The sequence below is a fragment of the Falco peregrinus genome, chromosome 7, assembly GCF_023634155.1.
Source record: "Falco peregrinus isolate bFalPer1 chromosome 7, bFalPer1.pri, whole genome shotgun sequence".
NCBI lineage: Eukaryota > Metazoa > Chordata > Aves > Falconiformes > Falconidae > Falco > Falco peregrinus.
Window position 1 is genome coordinate 18,488,077 of NC_073727.1, and position 25,519 is coordinate 18,513,595.

The following is a 25,519-nucleotide window of genomic DNA, read 5'->3' on the forward strand; positions in this document are numbered from 1 at the left end:
AAATTCTGCTCCTGCAGCTAGGGATAGCCTCTGGTTGGTGGGTGGCATCTTCATCCATCCATCCATCCATCCATCCATCCATCCATCATCACATCCTGGGAAGTGACAAAAGGTAAATCACGACATCTCTGTCCTGGTTTGGTCCCCACCTCCAGGCACCCCTTGCAAGGTAGGGTGGGGAAAGCAGAGGGATGCTACTGCACTTAACCCATTGCCAGGCCTGCAAGAGCCCAGGAGAGTGGAACGAAGGTTCAGCGGCCCAAGGGAGAATCCAGCCTGTACTTAAAGACCTCAGGGAGAGCTGATCTCATGCTCCTGAACCACTTGGAGCTGTTGGATCCATCTAAATTAGGGAATTAAGTGTTGCCTGGGCACATCCCTCACCCATCCACACTGGGGTGCTGCCTGCCAGGGCTGGCCAGGCCAATGCACTGTCCCCAGCCCATCGCAGGGATGCAGGGGCAGGGGTCAGCCCAGGGCTGGGCAGCCTCAGGGTACTTTGGAGAGGAGAGCTTTCCCACCCACCCCCCCCCACCCCCCACCCCCCCCCCCACCCCCCCCCCGACCACGGCCAGCCCATCTGGAGGCTTGGGACAGATGCAGATTGAAATTAGGATTTTAATCTGATATCAAACAGGGAGGGGGGAGTAGAAAAACAGAAGAAAAGAAAAAAAAAAAGAGTTGTCACACTAAACCACTATAGAACCCATCCCTGCAGCCTCGTCTGCTCCCCACCCAAATTTTCAATGCTCATCATACTCCAGTGTGTCCAAGAGAAATGAGGAATATTGTGTGGGAGGGAAGGGCAGGCAGGAGCAGCCATTGCATCTTCACGCCCCTGCCCAGATGCTTTCCTACCCCAACACTAAGAGCTGCAAACACTGAAGGATTTGGTTACACCCCCAAACCCAAAGCAACATCTCCAACCTCCTGCACCATGGCTACAACCCAGACTCTACACTGAGCACTACCTTGCCTAACCTGGCACCTGCCAAGAGGGCAGAGGAGGTCTGGGGGCTCTTGGTCCCTGGGGATGGCTGGAGGGGGGCACAGACTCCAACATGGTGGCATGGTGGGGAAGGACAGCAGTTTTCCTAAACACCTGCGCAGTCTGCCCTGAATTAAAGAGCTTCTGCAATGCAAAACAGGCAGCATGGGGAAATGACAGATGCCCAGAATGCTCAAAGAAGTGATCATGGGAGACGTTAGTCTTTTGGACCATCAATGGGGCTTAAGCAACCATGCAGCTCAGCCCTGCTCAGCTATAATCTGCTGAGGTAATGAACCCATGTGAATTTGTCAGCTCCCAGAGCAACAGCCACCAATTTCCCGCTTCTTGGTACACGACCAGGACACCACTTCCTTTCCTTACCCATAAGCCAAACAGAACTGTTGATGACTTCAGTGTAGGTGGCTCTGCTAAGGTTTTAATGACTCCAGCTACTCCTCCTTAATCAACCCCACTTTTCCAGCACCCTTCTGAAGCAGTAGGCTCTGAAGCTAGACACTTTTTTTTTTTCCCCAGCCCGCGCTGAAGCACATAATGCTGTTAGTCACGGGCTGCCAAGCAATTGCAGAAGCTCCTTGCCAGCTTCCCTAGACACAGCTTCCCCACGCTCAGCATCCCTGCCCGTGCTGCTAGCCGCAACTGCTCCCTGTGTGCAGGGAAATGCAAAAACTGCTGCCTGACAAGGTCTGGTCCCCACCGGGCTCTGCCAGCTGCCAGCATCCTCAGTGACAAATTGAGTGCTGCTCGTGTGTGTAACACCCTCAGTGCCCGCCATGTCAAATTTTTGCAGAATTTTTCATTTCTTAATCAAAATATTGCATGACACCAAGTCAAACACCATGCCAAAGTCTTAAGTATACCCAAATTACCACTTTAGCAACCAGACCTGTAATCTCATCCCAAATTAGTTACCTGACAGAATATGTTTTGATACAACAGGGCTGACTGGCACTCATTATGCTATTCCACTTGTCTTCCAGGGTGAAAAGGAAGTCCATTTCTATTTAATGAGAATTTTTGCAAGAGTTTGCTGGAAGAAAAGAAGTTAATTCACTGAAGCAGCTTCTAATATCTAGAGGCTGCTGTGCTGGAACAACTGGTGTGTCCCACATTGCACCAGGTTATCCAAATGATAACAAAACAATAATAATTACATGCGCTTGCAAGTGTAAGCTCTGACTTGCCTACTGCACAGGCTCGGTGCAAAGGGGGTAATTAGGAGGAAAGGGATTTAGGAAGCTTTAACTTCAAGTGTCAGATGATTACAGATGAAGCTGCAATTTGGCTAAGACAGTGGAAAAGGCTCTTGGTTTTGGTCCAAGCTTCAAAGCACTCATCACATAAGCCACAAGAGGAAACAGTTTGCATTTACCCGTATCTTCCAAACACAGGTTTGTACATAAATGCAAGCACTGCATCTTCCAGACATACCATCAGACCCCCAAGTATCCAACAGCAACTCTCCTTCAGCTCGTTTACTTTCTGCTTTTCCAGCCTGAGCTCCCAGAGAGCCATTGCCTCTCCCCCAGGTACCCCAATGAGCTTCACAGACCAACCAGACCCATCCAGCTGCTCATCAGAGCAGCTCCCTGGTTTCTCATCACCCATTTTTGGACCCCTCGCACATCTCTGGTCTTCCAGCCAGTCCTGCCTGCTTGCAAGGCATCACAGAGCCAAAGGACAGGTTGCTGGTGTGAAGTAAGAAGGTCCCACAGCAAAGAAGCCTTTCTTGGAAGCAAGAGGGCCACAGCTTAGCCCCTGGGACATGTCTTAGCACATGCATCCTCACATGCTGGGAGACAGGGAAATTATAACCCTAGAAAATGCTTTAATGGCTAGAAAAAAACGCACTATTTTCAACTATTCAACCCACTTGCAAAGGAGGGCTTGGGTTTTCAGTTGCATGAATCTAGAAGCTATATGGAAACCACTGTAAGCCATGAAGGGTCATTTTACGAACCCAGGTCTGAAGAAGCAGGGGAGGCTTTGAGGCAAAATGTTCAGCACGTGTGAACACTGCAAGGTGAGAGAGATGGGACATGTCAGGACAAAGAGGGAAAAGCACAGGCAATCTCCACGTGACAGACCAAATCGTGTCTGGCACATCGCCGCTGGGCTGTGACTGGGACTGGGGCAGGATAAGCCCAGGCCAGAGGCTCACCAACCCCCTCTGTGTGACTCTGCTGCACAAGCCTTCTCCACGTGCACCTCCTGCCTGGCAGGGCTTTGCTCCACCCTGGAGGCAGAGCTGCCAAGGTGGCCATCTCCAAATCACAGAATTATGGAATTGTTTTGGTTGGAAAAGACGTTTAAGATCATCGAGTCCAACCATTAACCCAGCACTGCCAAGCCCACCACTAAACCACAACCCTAAGTGCCCCATCTACATGTTTTTAAACACCTTCAGGGACAGTGACTCCACCACCTCCCTGGGCAGGCTGTTCCAGTGCTTTTTGTGAAGAGATTTTTCCTAATACCCAGCCTAAACCTCCCCTGGTGCAACTTGAGGCCATTTCTTCTTGTCCTGTTGCTTGTGACCTGGGAGAAGAGGCTGAGCCCACCTCACTACAGCCTCCTTTCATGTCTCAGGCTGCCTCCAAAGGAGAGCTTTAGGCTCAAGATCCCACGAAGAGATCATTTTAAAGCTACCCTAGATGTGAAAAATAAGATGTCTGCAATAACAGAAGTGCTCTCTTCTTTTCCTGTTTTCCCTTTTCCTGACACCCAAGTTGCCCAGGGATATCAGATCTGGTCTTCATTGCTGTTTGTGGGAAGCCCACCTATTGCTTTCTGTGCTTTTAAAACTTAAATATAAGGCTAAGAAATCTTGAAAGATTTCCTTTCTCCAGAACAGACTTTGCCTAATGACCAACACTGTGTTAAACAAAACCAAACAATACCCCAAAAGGCAAAAAGCCTGGATGCAGCTCAAAATCATCAGGGTTTAAAATGCACTGATAATTGCTTGTTTTCCTCTCTCCCTGGGGAAGGGCCCATCCCACCTACTCATAGCTGTCCTGCAGTTCACCATCGATCCATGAGCTCTCTGTGCTCACATGAAGAGACTGCTCAGCTTGAGGGAAATCCATCCCATATGCCTTAGGGGTATCCAAGGTGCAGAGAAAATACTCATGGGAGTTTCTGGTCAGTCTCTACTGACTGTTGGGCTTAAACCCCATGCCCAGGTTACAGGCAGGCAAAGCTAGGTGGTGGGAATTGTCCTGTTGCTGCAGATCTCAATATGATGTGTTTTCTTGGTGATGCAAGATGAGTTTGGTGGGCATCAGTCCAGAGAAGGAAGGTGTCCTCTTGAAAGCACTCAAAACCAAGCCCTCCAGTCCTCCAGGCAGAGGATCTGAATTGCTAGCATTACAAGAAGCAAGGAGTTTGAAAGCCAGCGAAGTATCATTTCACTTAGGAGCCAAACATCCAGCCTGCCTCAGGAGGTAATAAAAAATGAAAGAAAAGGCTCAAATCTCTTCCTCTGCACAGCCTCGACTACAAAAGCCACATCATCACTTGCTGGCCATGTCCAACTTGAGCTGAGCCAGTTGTCTCCACTGCCTTCTCCCCTGCTCGCTTTACTGTGGCTCTTGGGTGAGCCACGATGATCTGCAGCTCCTCCAGGGAAGTCTGGATTCTGCTCATCTCTGTATCAGTGGCTTCCCTTCTCCACAGGGCTCAGCATTTCAGCTCTTTTTTCACGTGCCAGCCTTGCCTGCAAAACTGGACAAGTTGTATAACATGGTATCACTCGCAGAAAGGCTGAGCTGATACCTCTGTAGACATCTCAGCTGATTAGCTTGTGTCTCTGACACGGTATGGAAACTTTTGCCTTTCCAGGTTCCTGCCCCTGGTGACATCAGTCCTCCCAGGTCATAACGAAGCACACCCTGTTCATCTATCTTTTACCTTCCGTGGAAGCTGATGCTAGAAAGTCTTAATGAGACTTCAGACTTACTTGCTGCAGTGATCCCATTGCAACGGGTTTTGTGGAAGAGGAAGGTTTCAGGTAGATGACACATCTGCCTGTGGACTGGGCAGCTGTAGGTGTACCACAGGCACCAGTCCTTAGGACTAGGAAGCTAAGCTGGGCTTTATAGACCTCATGGTCTGGAGCATTTGCCACTCGCCCTACTTTGTGGAAGGGTATGTGAGAGGAGACCGTGCTCACTGGACTGGTCCCCACCATATCCATTTTGCATCACCTAGAGGAGAAGTTGGAGTAGGACCTCCTTCTAAGGTGAATAATCCCACAACTCAGGAAGTGCAATGGAAAATGGAGATGAAAATCAGTGCTGGTTTAAGAAAAAACTTGAAAAGAAAGAGTGCAGCCCATGGATCAGGAGGATGGGGGACTTGGGCTCTCAGGTGGACAAATTTAGGGGCACGGGTTAATGGTGGCCTTGGCAGTGCTGGGTTAACAGTTGGACTTGATGATCTTAAAGGTCTTTTCCAAGATAAATGATTCTATAATTCTATAAATTCATTTGTAATGATTACCCTGATACATCATGAAGGACCACACTTCATCAGACCTTGCCGTCCAGAGTATGACTCTTCTGGCACTACTGGGGCCAGAGGGGGTGTCTTTGTGTTCAATAAACTCACGCTGATTTTTCGTCCATGAAGATGACAAATTCAGTTTTGAACCTGTAAACTTTCAGTATCTACCAGGTCTCGTAGTGCGGCTTGCCACAGCCCACCCAGCATCATCTGAAGACCCACTGCACCCCGAGCCTCCCTCCCGCTGTCTTCATTTTCTTGTCTTCCAAGTTTTTCTACTGACACAGATGATAAGTAGCTGCATCCTCCCCAGTTTAACCTTGTGGCTATTCATTATGTTCTCTGTTGAATTGAAGAGGGTTAGTTTAATTTATAGTTCCTCATATAAAAGCTGTTCCAGAGCTTTTATCTGTTTTATTGGATCCCTCTGGCTCCTGCACAGCCAATAACACAAAACCAAAGACTCTTGCAACCAACAGTTTGTTGAAAGACAGCCCATAACAGCACTGGAGAGCAACTTTCAAGCCAGCACTAAAAGGATTATTAGGAGAACTTGGTTCTATGATGTTTAGATATTCAAGGTTCCTGGATTGCTCCCAGCTGCTAAGACAGGTGTAAGTTCCCCTCCAAGACACATATGCAGTCTGGACTTCATGTAATAAAGTTTGAGGATCCAAAACACATACAAAAATAACAAAAAACCCCCAACAACTAAATTGTGCAGGTGGCCCCCAAATGCTGTCAGATCCTCCCATTATGATTTTTTTTTTATTTTGTCTTCCTGATGAAATTAGAAAGGAACTCTAAAAAAATTCTTTTGGACCAAGACAAAAGCAAACCAAGCATGAGACCAGTGTGCAGTGATCTTATGTGAATATTTTGTCTGGGTTACAAGCATACTCAGTTGTATTTGAGATTTAATTGTTTTCTGCCTTTCAGCAATTCTCTAGAAAAAAATAACATCTTGATGTGTGCACCTGAGGCACCACTCATCTGGTGGTCTGGTGAGTCAGATAGAGAACCTGGGTGTGATACCTCAGGGTATCCCTGGGATCTTCCACACTGAAAGGGAAGAAACTAGGGAGAAATTAATCTCCCACATCACTGACAATGCTTCAAGGTCTGCAGCTCAGACCTCTGCAATGTTTAAGCAAGCCAGGCAGCCAAAAGGCTTGCCCAGCTGAAGTCCAAGCACTGTCTCAAGGAAACTCTCATGGCACTTTCTGATTTGCAAAATGTAGCTCTTACAATGTCCTGCTTGCCCAGTGCCTGCTCTCCAAGTGCTGCTCTGGGCGGGGAGGGCAATCAGACAAAGACAAGAGAGGAAACCTAATGCATCAGCATTCATAATTTTTTCCATTATACTCTTTCTATAGCAGTTCCACAGTGGATTATTTTCTGCTTTCTGAAAGGTGGAGACAGTTTCATACAAAAGACTTGAATTCTGCAAAGATCTTAATTGCTGGAGAAGCCGGAGTACAAAGGACAAAACAAAGCTCTATTTTTATCCTGCCAGAGCACGGTGCTGTATTAAAAGCCTTTGGTATTAGCCTCTTTGTGTCTCTGTCAGGTAAGGAGAGCCAGCTCCTGCCCCTTCCCAGTGGGTATCGTGTTTCTGCAGAGGGATGTTATCTGTGCCCCCACCCCTGCATCACCCATTGGGCCAGCGGGGAGCCAACGGGTTTGTAAAGTGGCTTTCAGCCTTTGGCCAGATCACGTTACGGCTTCTTGCCCTGGTGAGGAAAACAGTGACATGGAGAAAAACAAACCACCTTGAAGTTTTTGGGTTTGTGCAGTGTTTCTCATCCTTAAGGGCTGTGGTCGTTGACTAGTATTATCCTTGGTTTATGCCCAAGGAAAAGATGTGGCTAGGAAAAGGCCTGCCCAGGCTGTCCCAGCAGGTCGGGAATAGGAACGGCAGCAGGGACCCAACCTCCTGCCTCAGGGATGATGCTCTGTGGCCACTGACCACACAGCCATTCTCAATGAGGTTTCACCAGCACAGCATGCTGCCCTGGTTGCTGCCTCCACTTCCTTCTTGCATCTCTGCCCTCTCCTGTGTATATGTTTCCTCCACCCCACATCACTCATATGTGTGTCTTCTTCTGCTCAGACACGCTCAAACCCACGTCTGGGGCCCCACATCACACACCCGTCTCCTGCATATGTCCTCTCCCAGGGCCCTTCACCATCAGACCACATGCTACAAATTTTCACCCATCTTGAAAGTATTTTGCACATCTCCCCATGGGGACTAGAAGGCAAAGGACAGAGATGATCTGAGTTTCAGCAAGATCTCGGTATTTCTACCCAGCTCGTCCCACCATGCAGCAGTTACTTGACTTCACCATCTGCCTTCCAGGATGCATTACATGGCATCAGAGGAGGCATCTCATGTCTTCAGGATGGGTATATAGGACCCATGATTATTGGTCCTTCTCTTGTCTGGAGCATTTTCAGTCTGCATCTACACTAGTAAATTAGCCGCAGGCAGGATGTGGCACTGCCTTTCATCCACCTGCCCTGGGACAACCCTGGGGTGGTTTGGATGGGTCTTGGCTGGAGGGGAGAGTTTCCCAGCCTGGGGATGCTCTACCTGCTCAGGGTGTGGAGGTAGGTTTCTGGGCTGGTGGCACTGCTGGTCTGGCCCATTTGAGCTGTCCTCATGAACTCTCTTCCCACGTCCATGCTCAGCCCCTTTCTCTGGACGCTCAGACACAGCACCCTGGGGAACGGCTACCAGGGACAGCCACCATCCCAGAGCCGAGACCCACTGGAGCCCAGAACCCCTCGAGAAGTCAGCATGCAGTCAGCTGCTGAAAGGAGGCTGAGGCGCTTGGCTGGGGCCAGGAAAGGATTATCTTACCAGATAATTAGCTGCATGCTGATGGCCACTGAGGCAAGAAATAAAAGCAACTCAATGAGCCACGCAGCCACATCTCAGCACTGGTCACCTCCATTATTCAGGGTGGATCTGCATCAGGTGTCATGCCTTTATCTGGGGCTTTGATAAAAAGCATTAATCAGCTGCATGTGAATTATTCACAGAGATCATGGCTCACCTTTCCAAACCCCAGTGCTGAGGCTCTACTTCTCCCTACTCCTCTCCCTCCTCTCCAAGATTTATGTCTGTCTTTCCTCCTCCTATAACTTGTTTCTGTGCAGGAAGGATGGGCTGTAGTTACAGCACTAGCTTGTGACCCTGGGCTTTAGTTTTTGTTTTCTGCCACAGATTCCCTGCATTTTCTTGAGGGAGGTGCTCAGCACCAACTGCCTGGGGCCAGGATGGGGCCAAGTTCATTGCCTGTGCCTTGGCACTAATATCCTGGTGTAAACATTTCTTAGCCAGCAGGAGAAATGCTGTGAGTCTGAACAGAAATCCCTCGATAATCCCTTTATGACTCGGAGTAGTCTATTCTGCAGGTTTATTCCTACCACTGATGCTCAGATTTGAAACATATTCCTTCCTCTACTACCAGGAAGCTTATAGGGTTGGAATAGGGCTCTCCTGTCATTGCCTCCTTTGGGCTCCTGGTTGTCTTCTGCTTCAGGGAACTTCAGCCCACCCTTCAGCCATAGCTGAAGTTCTCAGTTCCCTGTGCCCAGCACCCATTGCCCTGGGGCAGGGCATGCCTTGCTGCCTCTGGCTCTCCCAGACCCCTCTCCAGGCACTGGTGGTCCATCTCCATCATGTAAACACGAGTACCTGCTGCCGTGCAGATGTCCTGGGACGTCTGAGACAAACACAGGGATGGTAGATACAACTTTGGATTTACAGGAGACATGGGTCCTTCCAAAAGTGGATACTCAAAGGGCACCTGATCTGAGCCCTAGCTCCCCATGGACACCTCTACTGCTGTGAGAGGAGGTGAAGCCCTGTTTTGGGATTCTGCTTCCCACTGCTGTCAAGGCAAAACCAGGGGCAATGTCTTGCTTGGTGTTTGCTGATGGAGCGCTCTGATTCCGGCTCCTTTCCTGGGACAGGCTGCAGAGCTGGGTTGCTTCTGGTGTCTCAGACCAAAGATGGGCAGCAAGTAGAGCTCGCTGTGCTGTGTCTCTGAATTGCTGAGGGACCAGCTGAACACTGCCACAGACACACTCTGGGGTTCATTTTACTGCTGTCTGTAAATGCCAGCGTGAGGAAACTGTTTCTAACTGAAGGGCTTTTTAATTTAGCAGAGAAAGACGGAACGGGTAATTAACTCCGGAAAACTTCTACAGGGAGATGCTGGATACTCCGCCACTGCCCTGGGCAGCTGATCTCCACAACAGTGAGAGGAGACCCTGATGGGTGTCTGGCTGCTGGGGAGACCAAGCTCCACATTTTGAAACTTAAAGGGGGCTTGTAAGAAAGATGAGGACAGACTTTTTATTAGAGCCTGTAGCGACAGGACAAGGGCTGATAGTTTTAAACTAAAAGAAGGAACAGTCAGACTAGATACAAGGAAGCAATTGTTTACACTGAGGGCGGCGAGGCGCTGGCCCAGGCTGCCCAGAGCAGCTGTGGGTGCCCCATCCCTGGCAGTGCTCAAGGCCAGGCTGGACGGGGCTGGGGGCAGCCTGGGCTGGGGGGAGGGGTCCCTGCCTGTGGTGGGGGCGTGGGACTAGATGGCCTTTAAAGGTCCCTTCCCACCCAAACCATTTTGTGATCTATGATTCTATGATTTCAAGGCAAATGCACCCCAGAAACAGGAGCAGCAGCTCTTGCTCCAGCCTGTAATGATGCAAAGCAGGTGCACATGCTGGGTAAATATTTCTGTTCGTTGTTGCAGGCCAGGGGTAGTTTGTGGGTAATCATCACAAAAGAACCAGCAGCTTCTGATGCACCAATATAAATTTTTAATGAAGTTAGAATAATAGAGAAATCCCAGCACAGCAAAGAGTTCATACAGGGTGAACAAAGACAGCCTGGCTAAACCGGCAGCCATCCTAGGGAAAAAAATAGGAAAGTCTGTACAAGATTCAATGAATAAGCAATTATTAATTGGAGTGTAATCAAAGACATGCAAGGTAGGTTTATGAGGAGATAGAGCCTGTCAAAACAAGCTTGGTTTGTTTCTTTGGAGTCGGTTTGTTTGGTAACTGCATGAAAGGAGCAGGTTCCTACAGAATGTTTGGTTTAACGCTGCCTGCTATCAGTGCCTCACACTAAAAAGAGCAGATTAATGGAGACAAACTCTAAAAATAGGACATCAGCTGAGAATCATCTTTGAATGACAGTGCTATGGTGCAATTTTGCTATTAAGCTCATAACTACCACATTAGTGAAAGGAATGTAAAAATAACTTACAATCAAATTTTCAAATAATATGAAGATTTACAGAGCAGTCAACAAGGAGACAGGGCAGGCAGCCACGCAGAGCAGTGGGGACCTTGGATGTGCCTGAACCAAAAAAGGGGCACTCACGTGCCAAATACTGCCAAGAAACAGCATCTGCACCTCAAGCTGGCAGAAAATAGAGCCAACTTCCGTGAAAGCAACAGCTCCAGACAGCACGGTGCACCAGCAGCCCAGCACGGTGAACAACCAACCCATTAATCCATAACTGCATGAATGGAGGAGGGATGGGGAGAAGGGAGGTGCGATATCCTCACTCTGCAGAGCCGCAGAGATGCAGTAGATGCATCCCACCTGTGCCTGTATTTAGAGGGAGGGTGCTGCAAGTTGAACATTAGTGGGATAAAGAGCTGCAAAGATGATTTGAGACAGGAAAAAAAATGCACAATGAGAGGTGCCAAGAAGGGCCTTCTTCAAAAGAAGACTGAGAAGTACTTTGACTACAAATGTGCAAGAGCTTTCAAGGGCAGAAAAGACCTGGCGAGCAATGGGCATAGAAGCCTCTGGCTTCATGTGCTCTGGACACCATGATGGGGGAGCCCAGCTGCCTCAGCTCAGGCTCCTGGGTCCCTGGGACAAGAACCACAGCATCTGGGGGTTTCTTTGTACTGAGTGGGGACTAAATTGGTGAAAGAAGCCAATTCTCATGGGGCACTGGAACCAGATTCCTGTTCGCTGAAGATCTGGCCATCCCTTAATGGTGAGGAATAAAGTTAATGGCACTGGCCAGCAGGACCAGGGCAGTGATTATCCCCCCACACTCAGCACTGCTGAGGCTGGACCCTGAATCCTTGGTTCAGTTTCCAAGAGGGACCTTGAGGGGCCGGAGCATGCCTAGAGCCAGGCAGGGGGCTGGGGCAGGGGCTGGGGCACCAGTCTCATGGGAGGGGGCTGGGGAGGTTCAGCCTGGAGAGGAGGGGGCTCAGGGGGCACCTGATCGCTCCCTACAGCTGCCTGTAATGAGGGACAGGACAAGAAGAAATGGCTTCAAGTTGTGCCAGGGGAGGTTTAGGTTGGATATTAGGAAAAATTTCTTCACCAAAAGGGTGTCCAGCACCAGAACATGCTGCCCAGGGAGGCAGTGGAGTCACCATCCCTGGGAGGGATTTAAAAGACATGTAGATGTGGCGCTTAGGGACATGGGTTAGTGGTGGGCTTGGCAGTGCTGGGTTAACGGTTGGACTCCATGATCTTAAAGGTCTTTTCCAACTGAAACGGTTCCACGATGCTGTGTTAAAGGTGAGGCTGCAGCATGCAAGCATCAGTTGAGCTGGCTGAGGTCACAGCAGGCAGTAACTGGAACATGGCTGCAGCCTGCTCCTCCGCACCATCAGCATCAAAGGTAAGGCTGCTCTTCTGTGGCAGCCTAGGCCCTCACGAATCAAAGGCAAACTGAGGAAAACGCCCACAGTGATTAAAATGATAAAACAGAGTATCATCTGGGAAGTAGAAGTGGCTCTTGGCTGGCTGATACACCCAACGTCTTTGCTGTGCAGCGCACCAATGGAAAAATGCACTTTAAAGCAATTTGGCTGAACTAGCTGGATATTTATTTTGTGTTGGGCATTAGAAAAATTCTAAGAGACATTGGTCACCTTGAAAGTGGAAGGAATTACCTGAGTGATCACTTTCTCAGCCTCTAATTAGTGCAACCTGATGCTCTGGCCTTTCCAATTCCCAGTTCCCTGGAGGAACGACAGTTCTTCATTTCCAGACGCAGAAACACCACTTTCTGCTTTTTATTGCACCTTTCAAGTGGATATTTTTTTAGATTTTAAGACACAGAAAGAATTGCTTCTCTGTGTGCAGAGCACACAGGATCGCTGTCCAGGAAGCAAATGGGGTAAAACCTGAAGGGCAGTTTGTTAGGGCAAAAGCATCTGATTCAGTTGGCGTGGTTTTATTCAATTCTGCTGGGTAATGAAGATAGGAAGCTTGGAGCCATCATGAACTGAAGGATGCTCCATCCAGTCGTCCAGCTGCTGGCTGCACTAAGCCTGTGCAAATGCAGGACAGTATACTCGCTGCTTGCTCACAGCAGGGGAGTAGAAAGTGAAGGAAAGCACTGAAGGAGCATCCAGCCAAGGAAAAACTGCTGCTGTCATGGATGCAACATGAAGAGCAGGTTCCAGAGGCTGGAGCTGACACTGGCTGGGGGAGGAGGTGGACCTCCAGGTCTAGCATCTTTCCATCTCGGTCTCCCACCGCCTGTCGGCTGCCCACAACCCCTGAGAATTCCCTTCTCACACAGACCCTGGGACAGGTCAGGGCTGCAGAAATGATTCAGATCTCCTTTTCCACGTGCCCATCAGTCATGAACTTAGTGACCACCACAACTGCACCACCTCAATGCAGGTGCCCATAGGAGGTGGTCTGAACACAACTCAAAGTGACTTGTACTACGTATGGCTCCTGTGGCTGAGCCAAGATCTCCCTACAAGCCCTGGACCGCTCATCTGCCTGTCTCTGCCATCCATTCCCCACCCAGCTCATCTGCCTGGGCTGGGACCCTTGGGAGGCTCCTTGCCTTTCTCCTCCCAGACAGCAACTGAATAAAGCAAGTCTTTTCAACTCTCCTTTTGCTGCTCAAACTCCTACATAAAAGCAAGACAAAGGTAGGTATTTTTTTTCTGTTTGTTGCTCGGCAGGCTTTTTTGTTTTGTTTGCAGGTTTTTTGGCATTTGGGTTTGGGGGTTTTCTTTTTAAATTATGTATATTTAGCATGCCTGCCCTGCGTGCTGTCTATCTGACTCCTCATTTTTTTGACTCTGAAGCAAGGTTTTGCATGAACACATATGGGAGATGTTCAGGGGGCCCTGCTGACTTCTAGCTGGGGCACACACTGGATTTCAGTGCAAAACTTGGTGCAACATCCAACCAAAAGCAAAAGCCCTTCCCCAGTTCTCTTTTTCCTCTCCCCTCTTTAATGTCAGTGTAAATGTTCTATAAGACAATTTAAATATGCCAGTCATGTTTTTGTGAAAAGCTCCCATATTTTTGCAATGACAGCATGGCTAAATGCATGAGATACACTAAGGCTGACAGAAGGACAGACAAAGTTTCCTTCTCTCATGTTCATTATTTACATGGTGGCAAAACCTAGACTGTAAGAAACCTTAAAAAATGTTCATTGCAGATAACACATAATAAAAAATGTAACATTGCAGATTACATAAGACATGACAACCGTGAGAAAAAATTACAGTAAGACAAATAAACGGGCAGAATTTGAAAAAGCTGGGGAAGTCTTTTAACTTCCACCTTGATAATTAACCAAAAGATTTCAGTTTCTTTGAAACACATGCAAATTTTATAAAGCCAAATAGCAGAACCTTGGGAAAACCATGGCATAGCCCTGGTGCTGACTACCACCTAGACGCTGGTGGTTAGCAGCCTCGCGCACTGAGCTGTACACACTGCATCTGAGCTTCCTTGCCCCTCCCAGCAGACATCAATCATCAGCATCTTCCTCACCCTCCAGATTCCAAACCAAGCAGGAATGTGGCTCCAGCTCAAGCAGGAGCTGTGTTTTCCCACTGGAGAGGACACAGGGGATCAGTGGGAGTGAAGGACAGACCACGCTCTCACCTGTTGGTGAAGACTTTGCTGTAGTTGAACACCTGGATCTCCAGGATCTCATTCCCATCGATACTGCTTGCCACTGGCCAGCGGAAGGTCTGCAGAGGAAGGATGAAAGGGGGATGTCAGGCTTGTTTCGGGGAGCTGCTGCAGTGTGATAAGGGTGGAGCTGAGATGACCATGGAAAAAAGCTAACTACCCCATTTCCCCAGCAAAAAGGCAGGCAGGGCTGTTTTAAAGGGTTCTCATTAAGAATGTACCTCAGTGCCAAATATCTGATAGATAGATAGATAGTATATATATATATATATATATATATATATATACATAGTATAAAGGGGTGTGTGTGTATATATATATATACATATCATATATATACCAGTGATGAGTGGCATTCCTCAGGGGTCTTTACTGGGACCAGTGCTGTTTGATACCTTTGTCAGCAACACGGACAATGGGATCGAGTGCACCCTCATCGAGTGCCAGTTTGCTGATGGCACCGAGCTGTGTGGTACAGCCGATGCACTGTGGGGAGGGATGCCATCCAGAGGGACCTTGGAGGGCTTGAGAGGTGGGCCTGTGCAAACCTCATGAAGTGCAAGGTTCTGCACCTGGGTTAGGGCCATCCCCAGCACCAATATTGGCTGCATGGAGAATAGATTGAGAGCAGCCCTAAGGAGAAGGACTTAGGGGTGCTGCTTGATAAGAAGCTCATCATGACCCAGCAATGTGCACTCGCAGCCCAGCAAGCCAACTGTACCCTGGGCTGCAGGCAGAGCAGCGCAGCCAGCAGGTCAGTGAGGGGGCTCTGCCCCTCTGCTCCACTCTGGTGAGACCCCCCTGCAGCGCTGCATCCGGCTCTGGGGTCCCCAGCACAGGAGAGACACGGAGCTGCTGGAGCAGGGCCAGAGGAGGCCAGGCAGATGCTCAGGGGCTGGAGCAGCTCTGCTGTGGGGACAGGCTGGGAGAGCTGGGGTGGCTCAGCCTGGGGAGGAGAAGGCTGCGGGGAGACCTTAGAGCACCTGCCAGTGCCTAAAGGGGCCGGCAAGAAAGCTGGGGAGGGGCTTTGGGCAAGGGCAGGTGGCGATGGCACACGGGGGAATGGCTTTACATGAGAGAGGGGAGATGGAGATGAGAGATGAGGCAGAAATTCTTCCCTGTGAGGGCGGCGAGGCGCTGGCCCAGGCTGCCCAGAGCAGCTGTGGGTGCCCCATCCCTGGCAGGGCTCAAGGCCAGGCTGGACGGGGCTGGGGGCAGCCTGGGCTGGGGGGAGGGGGCCCTGCCTGTGGTGGTGGGGGGTGGGACTGGGTGGTCTTTAAGGTCTCTTCCTACCCAAACCATTCTGTGATTCTATGATACACACACACATTAACAAGGTAAGAAGCAATAGGACAAGAAGAAACAGCCTCGAGTTGTGCCAGGGGAGGTTCAGATTGTATATTAGGAAAAATTTATTCACTGAAAGGGTGGTCCAGCACTGGAACAGGCTGTCCAGGGACACGGTGGGGTCATATCCCTGGAAATGTTCAAAAAACACATAGATGTGGTGCTTAGGGACATGGGTTAGTGGTGGACTTGGCAGTCCTGCATTAATGGTTGGGCTTGATGATCTCAAAGGTCTTTTCCAACCTAAATGATTCTATCATTCTATGATTTTATACATATAAATACATTTTTCTATATGTATGTGTATATATATATGAAATCACCTTCAATTGTGTTTTTTTTTTACTTCCCGACGCAAGAAATCAGCCTGCCAAGCTAAACCACTTGAACTGCCTTCAGTTTTCTAAGTCACAGGTTTCTTGCGACCTCCAAAAGCAAAGCACACCCCTTTGCCAAGCGGCTCTTGGTGCACCAGATGGGATGGGAATGAAACATCCCAGATGCAGAGGCAGCGGGGTTGAGCCCTGCATCACTTACAGGAGCAGCAGCGCTGCACTCAAAGTCTTGAAAGGAAAGTGCTTATCAAGCAACTTCACAGGAAGAAATTAGTGACTCTGCAGAAATACGCCAACACCCGGGTTTAAGCTATTTTTTGCCCCTTTTACATTTTCTGCTGTGACTTAAGGAAGCAAATGAAAAAATTCCTAAAATAGAAAAGAAAACTAGAAATGGCCCCATGACAGTGGTATCATTTTTCGTACAGTCCAGCCTCACTTCTCATTCTGCAGCCAGATTTACTCTGGGCTCTTCATCATGGGCATGTAACAGCCCTTCCCCTTACAGCATGTGCACTGCTGCCTGCTCACTCCTCCCCACTGCTTCGATGCTCCTAATGGTTGATAAATGCAACCAGCAGTCCCAAGATTAATTTTGAGCTGCCTGTTCCCTCTTGCCACCTCCATTCCTCTCTGTCCTGAGAAGTTGTCATGTCCTTACCGTTCAGGGCTCTGCAGTGTGTGCAGGTGGAGATTCATCAGGCCGGTGATCCTGCCCACAGCTTGTCCTCCCCACCATGGTCCTCAGACAATGCTGGTGAAGGGGACAGATCATGACAGAGTCCACTGTGTCATGAGCACAGTAGCAGCCCATCAACCTCTCACAATGTGCTGGATGTTAAACTGGTCCCATCTATTACCTGTAGTTTCAGTGGGGATGCTTTACTTTGGGATAAGCTGCTCTTCCAGGAACAGGACTTCTGGTTGTTTCTGAGACAGAGACAGAAAGCTCAAGTGCAAGGGACGTGATTTCTGCCTGGATCTTCCTGGTCCTTCCTGATATGTGGTGTTTATGTGTCCCCACCACCTCAGCAGAGCCCCAGCTTTGATCCATCTCTCCTGAGCCTTGGCCAGTACAACACAAACCCAAACCTCTGCTGCCACAGCGCTTATGGACATGGGTTAGTGGTGGGCTTGGCAGTGCTGTGTTAATGGCTGAACTCAATGACCTCAGAGGTCTTTTCCAACCTAAATGATTCTGTGATTCTATGCTCTCCATAAAAGAATAAACCATGCTGGTCATGGCCTCTTTTCGCTCACACACAGAAAAGAGTTTAAAGAACTCCAGAAACACATCCTGAAGCCCCAGCAAACTCTGTTCCTAGACACAGACAGGTCCTGGTGTTTTTTTTTCCTTCCTTGGAAATACCATTCTCTGCTTGTTGTGTAGGTATGCCTCCCCTCTGTTAGAGGTTTGTCAGGAAGCAAAATAACACATAAGGTCACTTGAAAAGTGTGGTGGCCTAGAGAGGCTCCCAGGATTCCACTAAACAGCCTTGCTGACAGCTTTCCACACCAAGAAGCTCGTCCGGGGATGTTCGTGCCGCAGCACATCTGCTGCTGCTGCAGTAAACCCCAGGGGCGGCCGGCCAGCGATGCACAGCATGGAGGAGCATGCTTCCATCTGCTGTGCTCTGCAACATGCTGTATCATCGTGGGAGGTCTCCTTGCACACTTGCTTGTACACTTCCAGCTCAAGAGGGACCCACCTGTCTAGGGCCACTAATGCAGTATGGTTAAAGCACTTGGATTTTTGCCTAAAATCCTGGGGCATGCAGTACAAGTTACCATTTTCCGCTGTCAGGAGTCTTCCCTTCATGGTGTGGCCCCTGGTTTCTTGGGGCTCAGAGCTGAATTCTGCTGCAGATCCCCTGAATTTGGGTAAATTGTTCAGGACAGAATGCAGCTGCTCTCGGTTTGGAGCTTAAAAATGAGGGTTAGGATTCCTCCACCTTGACTTAGCTGCTTACAGGTTAACCACCTAAATCCACACCCCTTGTCTGCAATCTCCATCACTAGAGAAACTCTGGCATGTCCTGGGTACAAATCAAGCCATGGCTCACCTTTGGGAGGGGGTCATACACTCTTTCTATCCTTTCTGGACAAGACTATCCATGACTATATTCCTCAGATTAAAGAAGGGCACCCTGCTCTGGAAGCTGTCCAAAATCCCCCCAAAAAAACATTAACAGGTCAAGTCTCCTCTTGGTTTTATCTTAGTGCATGGAAAACCACTCAAATCGACTGGTGGCACCCAGCCATGAGCATTACAAACTTATTTCCCCTCCTTCTGCCCCTTCATTTTACAAACACACTGTTCTGTGCACTAGTGAATCCCTAGGCATTGCTCCCCCCGAGGCTGCTGTCAGCTTCTCTGAGCATCCTTTGATTTTGAGTATTCTGGAGAGGCAGGTGGTTGATCTGGAGCAGCCAGACCACCTCTAGTACCTTGTGGGTGGAGGTCTGATGGTGGCAAGCCAGCCCAGCTGCGAAATGAAAGTGCAAGCCTTTGTGCTTCTCTCTCCAAGTTACAGCCATTTCAGCCTCAGCAGATGAAAAAAAAATTAAAAAAAACCCCAAAACCCAAACCACCAGCTCAAAAGAACTAAGTGATACGCTTTCCTTCCTAAGATAGATTTTTTTAATTATTATTATTATTATCTTTTAAGCCTGGAAAGCATTATTACAGTCTCACAGCCTGACCTCTTAACCCAATCCACAGGTTTTCGTGTTTCAGTCAAAGACTCCTCAATCAAACACAGATATGCCTTGTAGCTCAGTCACAACATATTTTTAACAGGGAAAAAGGAAAAGTAAAAACCATCCCAGAATTCAAGCAACAACATTTAATTACATTTTCAGGTAAGTGGTTTCCGCAGCTGATTGCCTGCAGTGATAAACACCTGCACCACCATTCTGCTTTGAATTTATGGGCTTCAGCTCCCCAGCCTTCACCCTGTGTCCTCTCACCAAGCTAAGGTGCTACCTAAACTCTTTCATTTGGCTATTTAGATTTCATTCAGCTTTTTGGATATAATTCCTCACTGCCTGTGGAGACAGACAAAGGGAATTGTCCTCGGGCTGAAGCCAGCACTCACCACTGCAACACAGAGTGGCAAAGCCATGTCCCAGCCCAGACCATGCACCTCCAGAACAAAGACTGGAGATGGGCACCCTGCTTTAGCATCTAGCACAGGCTCTGCCAAGGCAGGCATCATCCCCCTGCAAACTCCTGCTGCTCCCACTGGCACTGAGGCAGCTCACCCAGGAGCCGTGCCCCACTGGCACAGCCTGGCCCTTTGCAAGCAGGTTTTCCTTCTCTCAGCACCCTTGTGCCCTTCATGCAAGCGATGGAAGAGGGCAAATGTTTTGGAGCTGAAGTTTTCTCTGTTAATTTATAACACACCCTGCGGGAATACTTGCTCTCATCAATTCCGAGTGCCTGGGCTGAAGGGAAACGCTGTGAGGCAGGGAATGTGGGCTGGGGAGTGAGCACAAACCATGACATGCCATGGAGAAAATCAGTGGTGAGGGATGCAGTGCCTGCAGGGAGTCCCACACCTGCCTTCCGAGCTGCCTTCCACCAAGCTGCTAAAAACCAGCAGCACCAGGATGCACCCCCAACCCTAAGGTGCTCCCCAGATGTGGCATGCGTGGAAATGACCTGTCTGTCATCTCAGACCCAGTGAGTCCAACTTTCGCAACAGGCTGCACTGAATGGCTGCTCTTCATGGTGTTTATCCATGACCCTGTTCATCCATGACCGTGACCATGGCAGAGGACTTGTGGGGTGGGGGCAGGCTGGAAGGCTGCTGCTAAAACGTGGCTTGTATCAGTAGAGAAGCTCGCAACGGCCACTTGGCTTCAGGATGAGTGCTGGAGTTAGCTAGCAGGGTGAAAACCATGGACTTTACTTTTATCCAATGGAGCTATGCGGTCTGATGGGCCACGGTGCTGAGGAAGCCAAGGGAATGAGACTACAACCATCCATCCCTCCTCCCCTGGCAGCAGCAGCAGCTCCACTCAACCTTTCAAGTCCATTTTTAAAGAGAGATGAACATCCAAGGATTTTGCAAAACATCCATGCCATGTGGACGCCAGCTAAAAAACTCACGATAAACCTTAACTTCACATCTAACTGAGGGACACATTCCAAGAGGTGCTGCATGCTGCCATGGGGACAGTGGCTCATCCCAAATCATCCACCTGTGAGGTTCTCCATCTCCTTCCAAGTCAGAAAGTTGCTCATATGTCACTGTGGTAGACATCTGACCCTCACAGTTTCCCCAGCTCTCCAGTTCTCCATAGCTCATCTCCTGGGACTGATGACCTCATATCCATCAAAAATCCCTCCAGCCATGGCATGATCTCAGTACTACATCACTATTAAAGTAATAGTATAATCGGCAAACTAGTTTCATTCCTTCTCAATAATCTGCCTAGAAACTGGGGGACAGACTCTTTAGCAGGGCCTGTAGCAATAGGACAAGGGGTGATGGTTTTAAGCTGAAAGAGGGGAGATATAGATGAGAGATGAGGAAGAAATCCCTTATGCTAAGGGCAACGAGGCACTGGCCCAGGCTGCCCAGAGCAGCTGTGGGTGCCCCATCCCTGGCAGTGCTCAAGGCCAGGCTGGACGGGGCTGGGGGCAGCCTGGGCTGGGGGCAGGGGTCCCTGCCTGTGGTGGGGGGGTGGGATTAGATGTCTTTAAGGGTCCTTCCAACCCAAACCATTCTGTGGTTCTCTGATTCTATAAACTTGCTCTTGCTTCACATTTCACATAGGAAAAGGTATGGGGGACACAGTCATGGGATAAAAGATAAGTGTGATGCACCAAACGAAGAGAAGTGGCAACCAGACTGCATTTAAGGTTCAAGCGAAGCACAGAAAAGGAAGAACAGGATCCTGGGCAGGAGAAGGCTGAGAGGGGACCTGAGCAATGCACACAGGTACCTTAAGGGCCAGTGTCAGGGGGCCGGGGCCAGGCTCTTGTCAGCGGTGCCCAGCGACAGGACAAGGGGCAACGGGCACAAACTGCAGCACAGGGAGCTCCGTGGGGAGAGCAGGAAAAACTTCTTTCCCTTGAGGGTGCCGGAGCACGGGGACAGGCTGCCCAGAGAGGCTGTGCACTCTCCTTCTCTGGGGACGTCCAGAGCCCACCTGGACACGATCCTGTGCAGCTGCTGTAGGAGAGCCTGCTTGAGCAGGGGGTGGGCTGGGTGGTCCCGGGGGTCCCTGCCCAGCCCCACCTCCCTGGGGTGCTGTGGTCCTGAGCTACCAGACATTTGTGATGACTGTGTATTATAATGGGATGGCTGGAGGAACCCCTGCTCCCCCCTGCTGTATCTGCTATATGTCAGGAGAAAACCAGCCCTGGGTGACAGCTATGCCTGTACCCTCCATCAGGGCTGCGTCCAGCTGTGTGCCAGACGTGGAAGAGGAAGGCTAGGGAGAGGATGTACAGCTGGAGGAGCATCTCAGAGTGCCTGCACCACTGTTGATAGCCAAGTTGAGAGCAAGCAGCTCTCAGCACGGGGACTCAGCACCATCCTGACCACCCGTGGGCTCCCTCCCCACCAGCCCCATTAGGGAATGCCAGCAGCACCGACCCGGCAGCAGGTCCACCACAGCACAGTGCCATGGCCGGGGTCGCTTCCACAGGCTGCCGCGCTTTCATTGCCCTTCCTCATTCCCTGCCTGGCTGCCTGTTTGTTCTCCCTACTGGTTTTATTGTTAAAAGCCTTTTTAAGAAAAGCCCTGTGCAAAGCTAAGCAAGTGATATCTGCTGGGTCAATTTTAGCTGTTTTTATCAACAAAGGGAAGAAAAAAAAGAGGTGGAAGCAGAGAAACGTTTTGGCAGAATGCAGAAGCCAGATTCATCTAGCTAAACAGCTTTAAGGAAGCTGGGAGGGCATCTTTGCAAGCTATGTTTCCCCTTGTTAAGCTATGTCACCCCTTTTCAAGCCATTTCTCCCCTTTTTAAGTCATATCTCCCTTTTTTCTGTAGCACCTGGGAACCTTGGCTGGATGCTCATCCTGCCTGTCATCTCCAAGCCTCACTAATCAGGGGCATTTCCAGATGTTCGGGTCAAGGCTGTAACTGTGGGTCTTGACTGTACTGGCAGCAGCATCTAAGCCTGTCCTGGTCCCTTTAGGAGAGACTGAATGCAGGCAAGGAAGACCACATAGGACTCATCCACAGCTCTCCATGCCCAACACCAGCACTGGAGTCCCCTTCTCTCCTGTGCTGGGTGCCTGCAGGACAAGCCCCTCCAGGAAGAAACCCTTTGGGGTGCTGGCAGTTCCTGATTAAGTAAAATACAGCCGTAGTGCCATACATACCCTTCGGAATAGCCAGCAGCTCATCAGCCCCAGGCTCTGGAGAAGCACAGGTTTTGCATAATTCATTAAGCAATGAATAAAAATAATTGCAAAAGAAATAGAGTGAAACCAAACAAATGGAAGCTACTGGTGCAGCCCAAATTCAGCCTGGTAGCAGGCCCTCATGAATGTTAAGCGGTGGCAGGGAAAGCCAATGCCCTCATTAGTGCTGTCAAAATGAACTTTGGCTTTACATGAACCTAATGTGAATTTTCTGTTTGTCCTCAGCTCTGAGATGAGGCAGGGAGCATCTTCTTCATCCTCACCCCAATTTGTCTGCCCTCACAGAAATGAGAGATCAGCCAGCTCAGCTTCCAAAGCCTTCCCCACATGGGGGATGAGGCATCCCCCCAACCAAGTCACTCCTCAGACACAAGGTCACCATTTTACCCCATTTCAGGGAAAAGTAGAAGGTAACAAGGTAATTTCTGAAGCTTCTCGTTCATAAATGATCAGTGCAAAGAGCCACCTGAGCACTGGGAGGGCACACAGGTAACAGGCGAGTAGCATGGAGTAACACCCCACCTCTCACCCCACTGGTACTGAATTCATTGCAAAACTGAAGAACTAGGGAGCTGAAGAGGGAATAAAACTGCTTCTGCAGAGGGAGGGCAGGCAGACCATCCTGCTCATCCTTGACTGTCCCACACTTGCAGTGCCCCTGAGCAGACCCCGTGATACTGCTCCAGCCATCAGGGCTCATCAAGAAGACAGATCAATTTTGGGTATCACAAGCATGACAGACCACGCGGACACATCACCTCCCTGCAAACTCTGCCTGTGGGATAGCCCCATACAGGGGGAACAGCTGGGGAAGCATTGAGTGCTGCAGTGATGCAATAATAAAAATTTATTCAGTAAAATTTTCAAACTGGGCTTGTCATCAATGGCATGATGTCTTGCCTTGTGTGTACTCTCAATGGGAAACACCTGCTTTCCTGGATAGCCCCATCAGCTAATTACTCCAGGCAGCACGAGACACACTCCTGAACTCAGAGCAGGTTTCTTGTCCATGGCCATTGCACCAGGGAGTCATAGAATCATAGCATCGCTTAGTTGGAAAAGACCTTTAAGATCATCAGGTCCAACCATTAACCCAGCACTGCCAAGCCCACCACTAACCCATGGCCCTGAGTGCCACATCTACACATTTTTTGAACACCTCCAGAGATGGTGATTCCACCACCTGCCTGGGCAGCCTGTCCCAGTGCTGGACACCCTTTCGGTGAAGAAATGTTTCCCAGTCTCCAACCTAAACCTCCCCTGGTGCAACTTGAAGCCATTTCTTCTTGTCCTATCGCTTGTGACCTGGGAGCAGAGATGGACCCCCCTGGCTGCAGCCCCCTCCCAGGCAGCTGTAGAGAGCAGCAAGAGATAACAAGAGATTTAATAGAGGAAGAGGGAAAAGGACTGCATCTCTGCCATCTTTTGGTGTGGCTTGTGCTCTGCCCTACACAACAAGCAGCATGCACCTATGCGAGGACCCAGCCTGTTCCTCCTAAAGGCAGCTCCCTCCAGCTGTGGAGGGGCAGGGACTGGCATTCAGCCTCCCAGTGTGTGCCAGCAGTACTGCTCTTACAGAAAAGGGCAAGCAGCAGCCTCCCCATTCCCACCCGTACAGGAGGCATGGCCCACAGGCAAATCTTGCCAACGTGGCTGAATTCTCAGCACGCCCCCAGCAAAGCTGGAAAGGTGAAGCCAGAAATGTAGGCTTGCCTTCCCCTCCAAACTGTAGCAAGGCAGATCTCACCGGCAGTCCCCTGCTGTGCTTCCTGTGTTTTCTGTGCATTGTTCACTGCATGCCACTAGAACACATCAAACTGTTGTGGTTTGGGCCAGTTGGGATAGTGTCAGGTCACGGTGCTACAGCAGGAGCTGTGTCTCACCTGGCATTAGTACACATTTAGGTAACTGAACGCCTTGTGGAGCGGCTACGCACATCTCAGCTCATCTGTTAGATGCTGTGAAGACCTCGCTTGACCCAGAGGATCAAAGCCTGGCTGGTGGGGCAGTTGTTCAGGGCGTGAGCCCTCTTCTACTGGCACAGGAAAGACTTAGGAATATGTTTAACTTTAAAACCACTCATGTTTGGGAGGTCCCAAGCCCCGGAGTAGCCAGCAATTGCACACCCTCATGTCATCTCTGCCAGGGCTCCATGCTGATCTTGGTCCCCAGTGCAGAGTAACCTCTGATTCATGCTGGAGTTTCCTCTGGCTGGAGCCAAGTGCTGATGAGGAAAATCAGGGTATCTGCAGTGTGGGTGAGCAGGGGGCTGTAGAGCCTAGCTGCTGCATTTGCATCACCTATCACCCAGCACAAGGAGATAAGAGGGGCCCAAAGATTGGTCCGGACACACAAGGTTGCTCCAGATCAACTTGCCTCACCCTGCTGCAGTTCACTTTGTAGATACTACCAGGCTCTCACAGCAGGAATTGCAATAATCATGATCTAAACAGAGAGATGGGGACAGCCTGAGGCTCATCCACCCAGATGCAGTAAGAAGCACTAGAAGAAAATATGGTGCATGCTGATATATACACCTGTGGCTCAAGGCTCTTATACCTGCTGTCTGTTAAGCTTTATAGTCCTCGTCCTCCTGATATGCACCAATGCCTATCCTCTCCTTCACACTGCCTGGGACTGCAGTGGGCTCCAAGCTTGGCTGGGATGCTCCAAGATCACTGCACAGCACCAAGCACTCAGAGCAGCCAGTGTCTGGCATCCCACTAAGCCTGAGAAAGCAAGTGGAGCCTCCAGCCCTACAGCCTCAGCAGAGAAGGATCTCCTTATTCAAATCACAAAGGGTTTTGAGATGCAAGCAGCTCTGCCAATGTGCACCTCCGTGGTTGTTATTCAAATCAGTGATTATATTAACAAATTGCTGTGTGCAGATCTATAGAAATCTGCATACCATTAACATCAGCAGCTTCCCCTGGCTACCTCAGCTTTGTAGGAATGTGGTTGGAGCTACATCTCTAGCCACCT

General features: G+C 49.7%; 1 protein-coding gene across 13 annotated transcripts in view; it reads right to left on the reverse strand.

Annotated features, from left to right (window-relative positions):
* OTOF (otoferlin) overlaps window positions 1-25,519 on the reverse strand; it is a 115,748-nt gene that overhangs the window by 81,347 nt on the left and 8,882 nt on the right. For all 13 annotated transcript variants that reach the window (XM_055810421.1, XM_055810417.1, XM_055810427.1 and 10 more), the window contains exon 3: window positions 14,442-14,530. In XM_055810421.1, coding sequence (XP_055666396.1) covers window positions 14,442-14,530 — 89 coding nt within the window. The remainder of the gene's footprint in view (window positions 1-14,441; window positions 14,531-25,519) is intronic.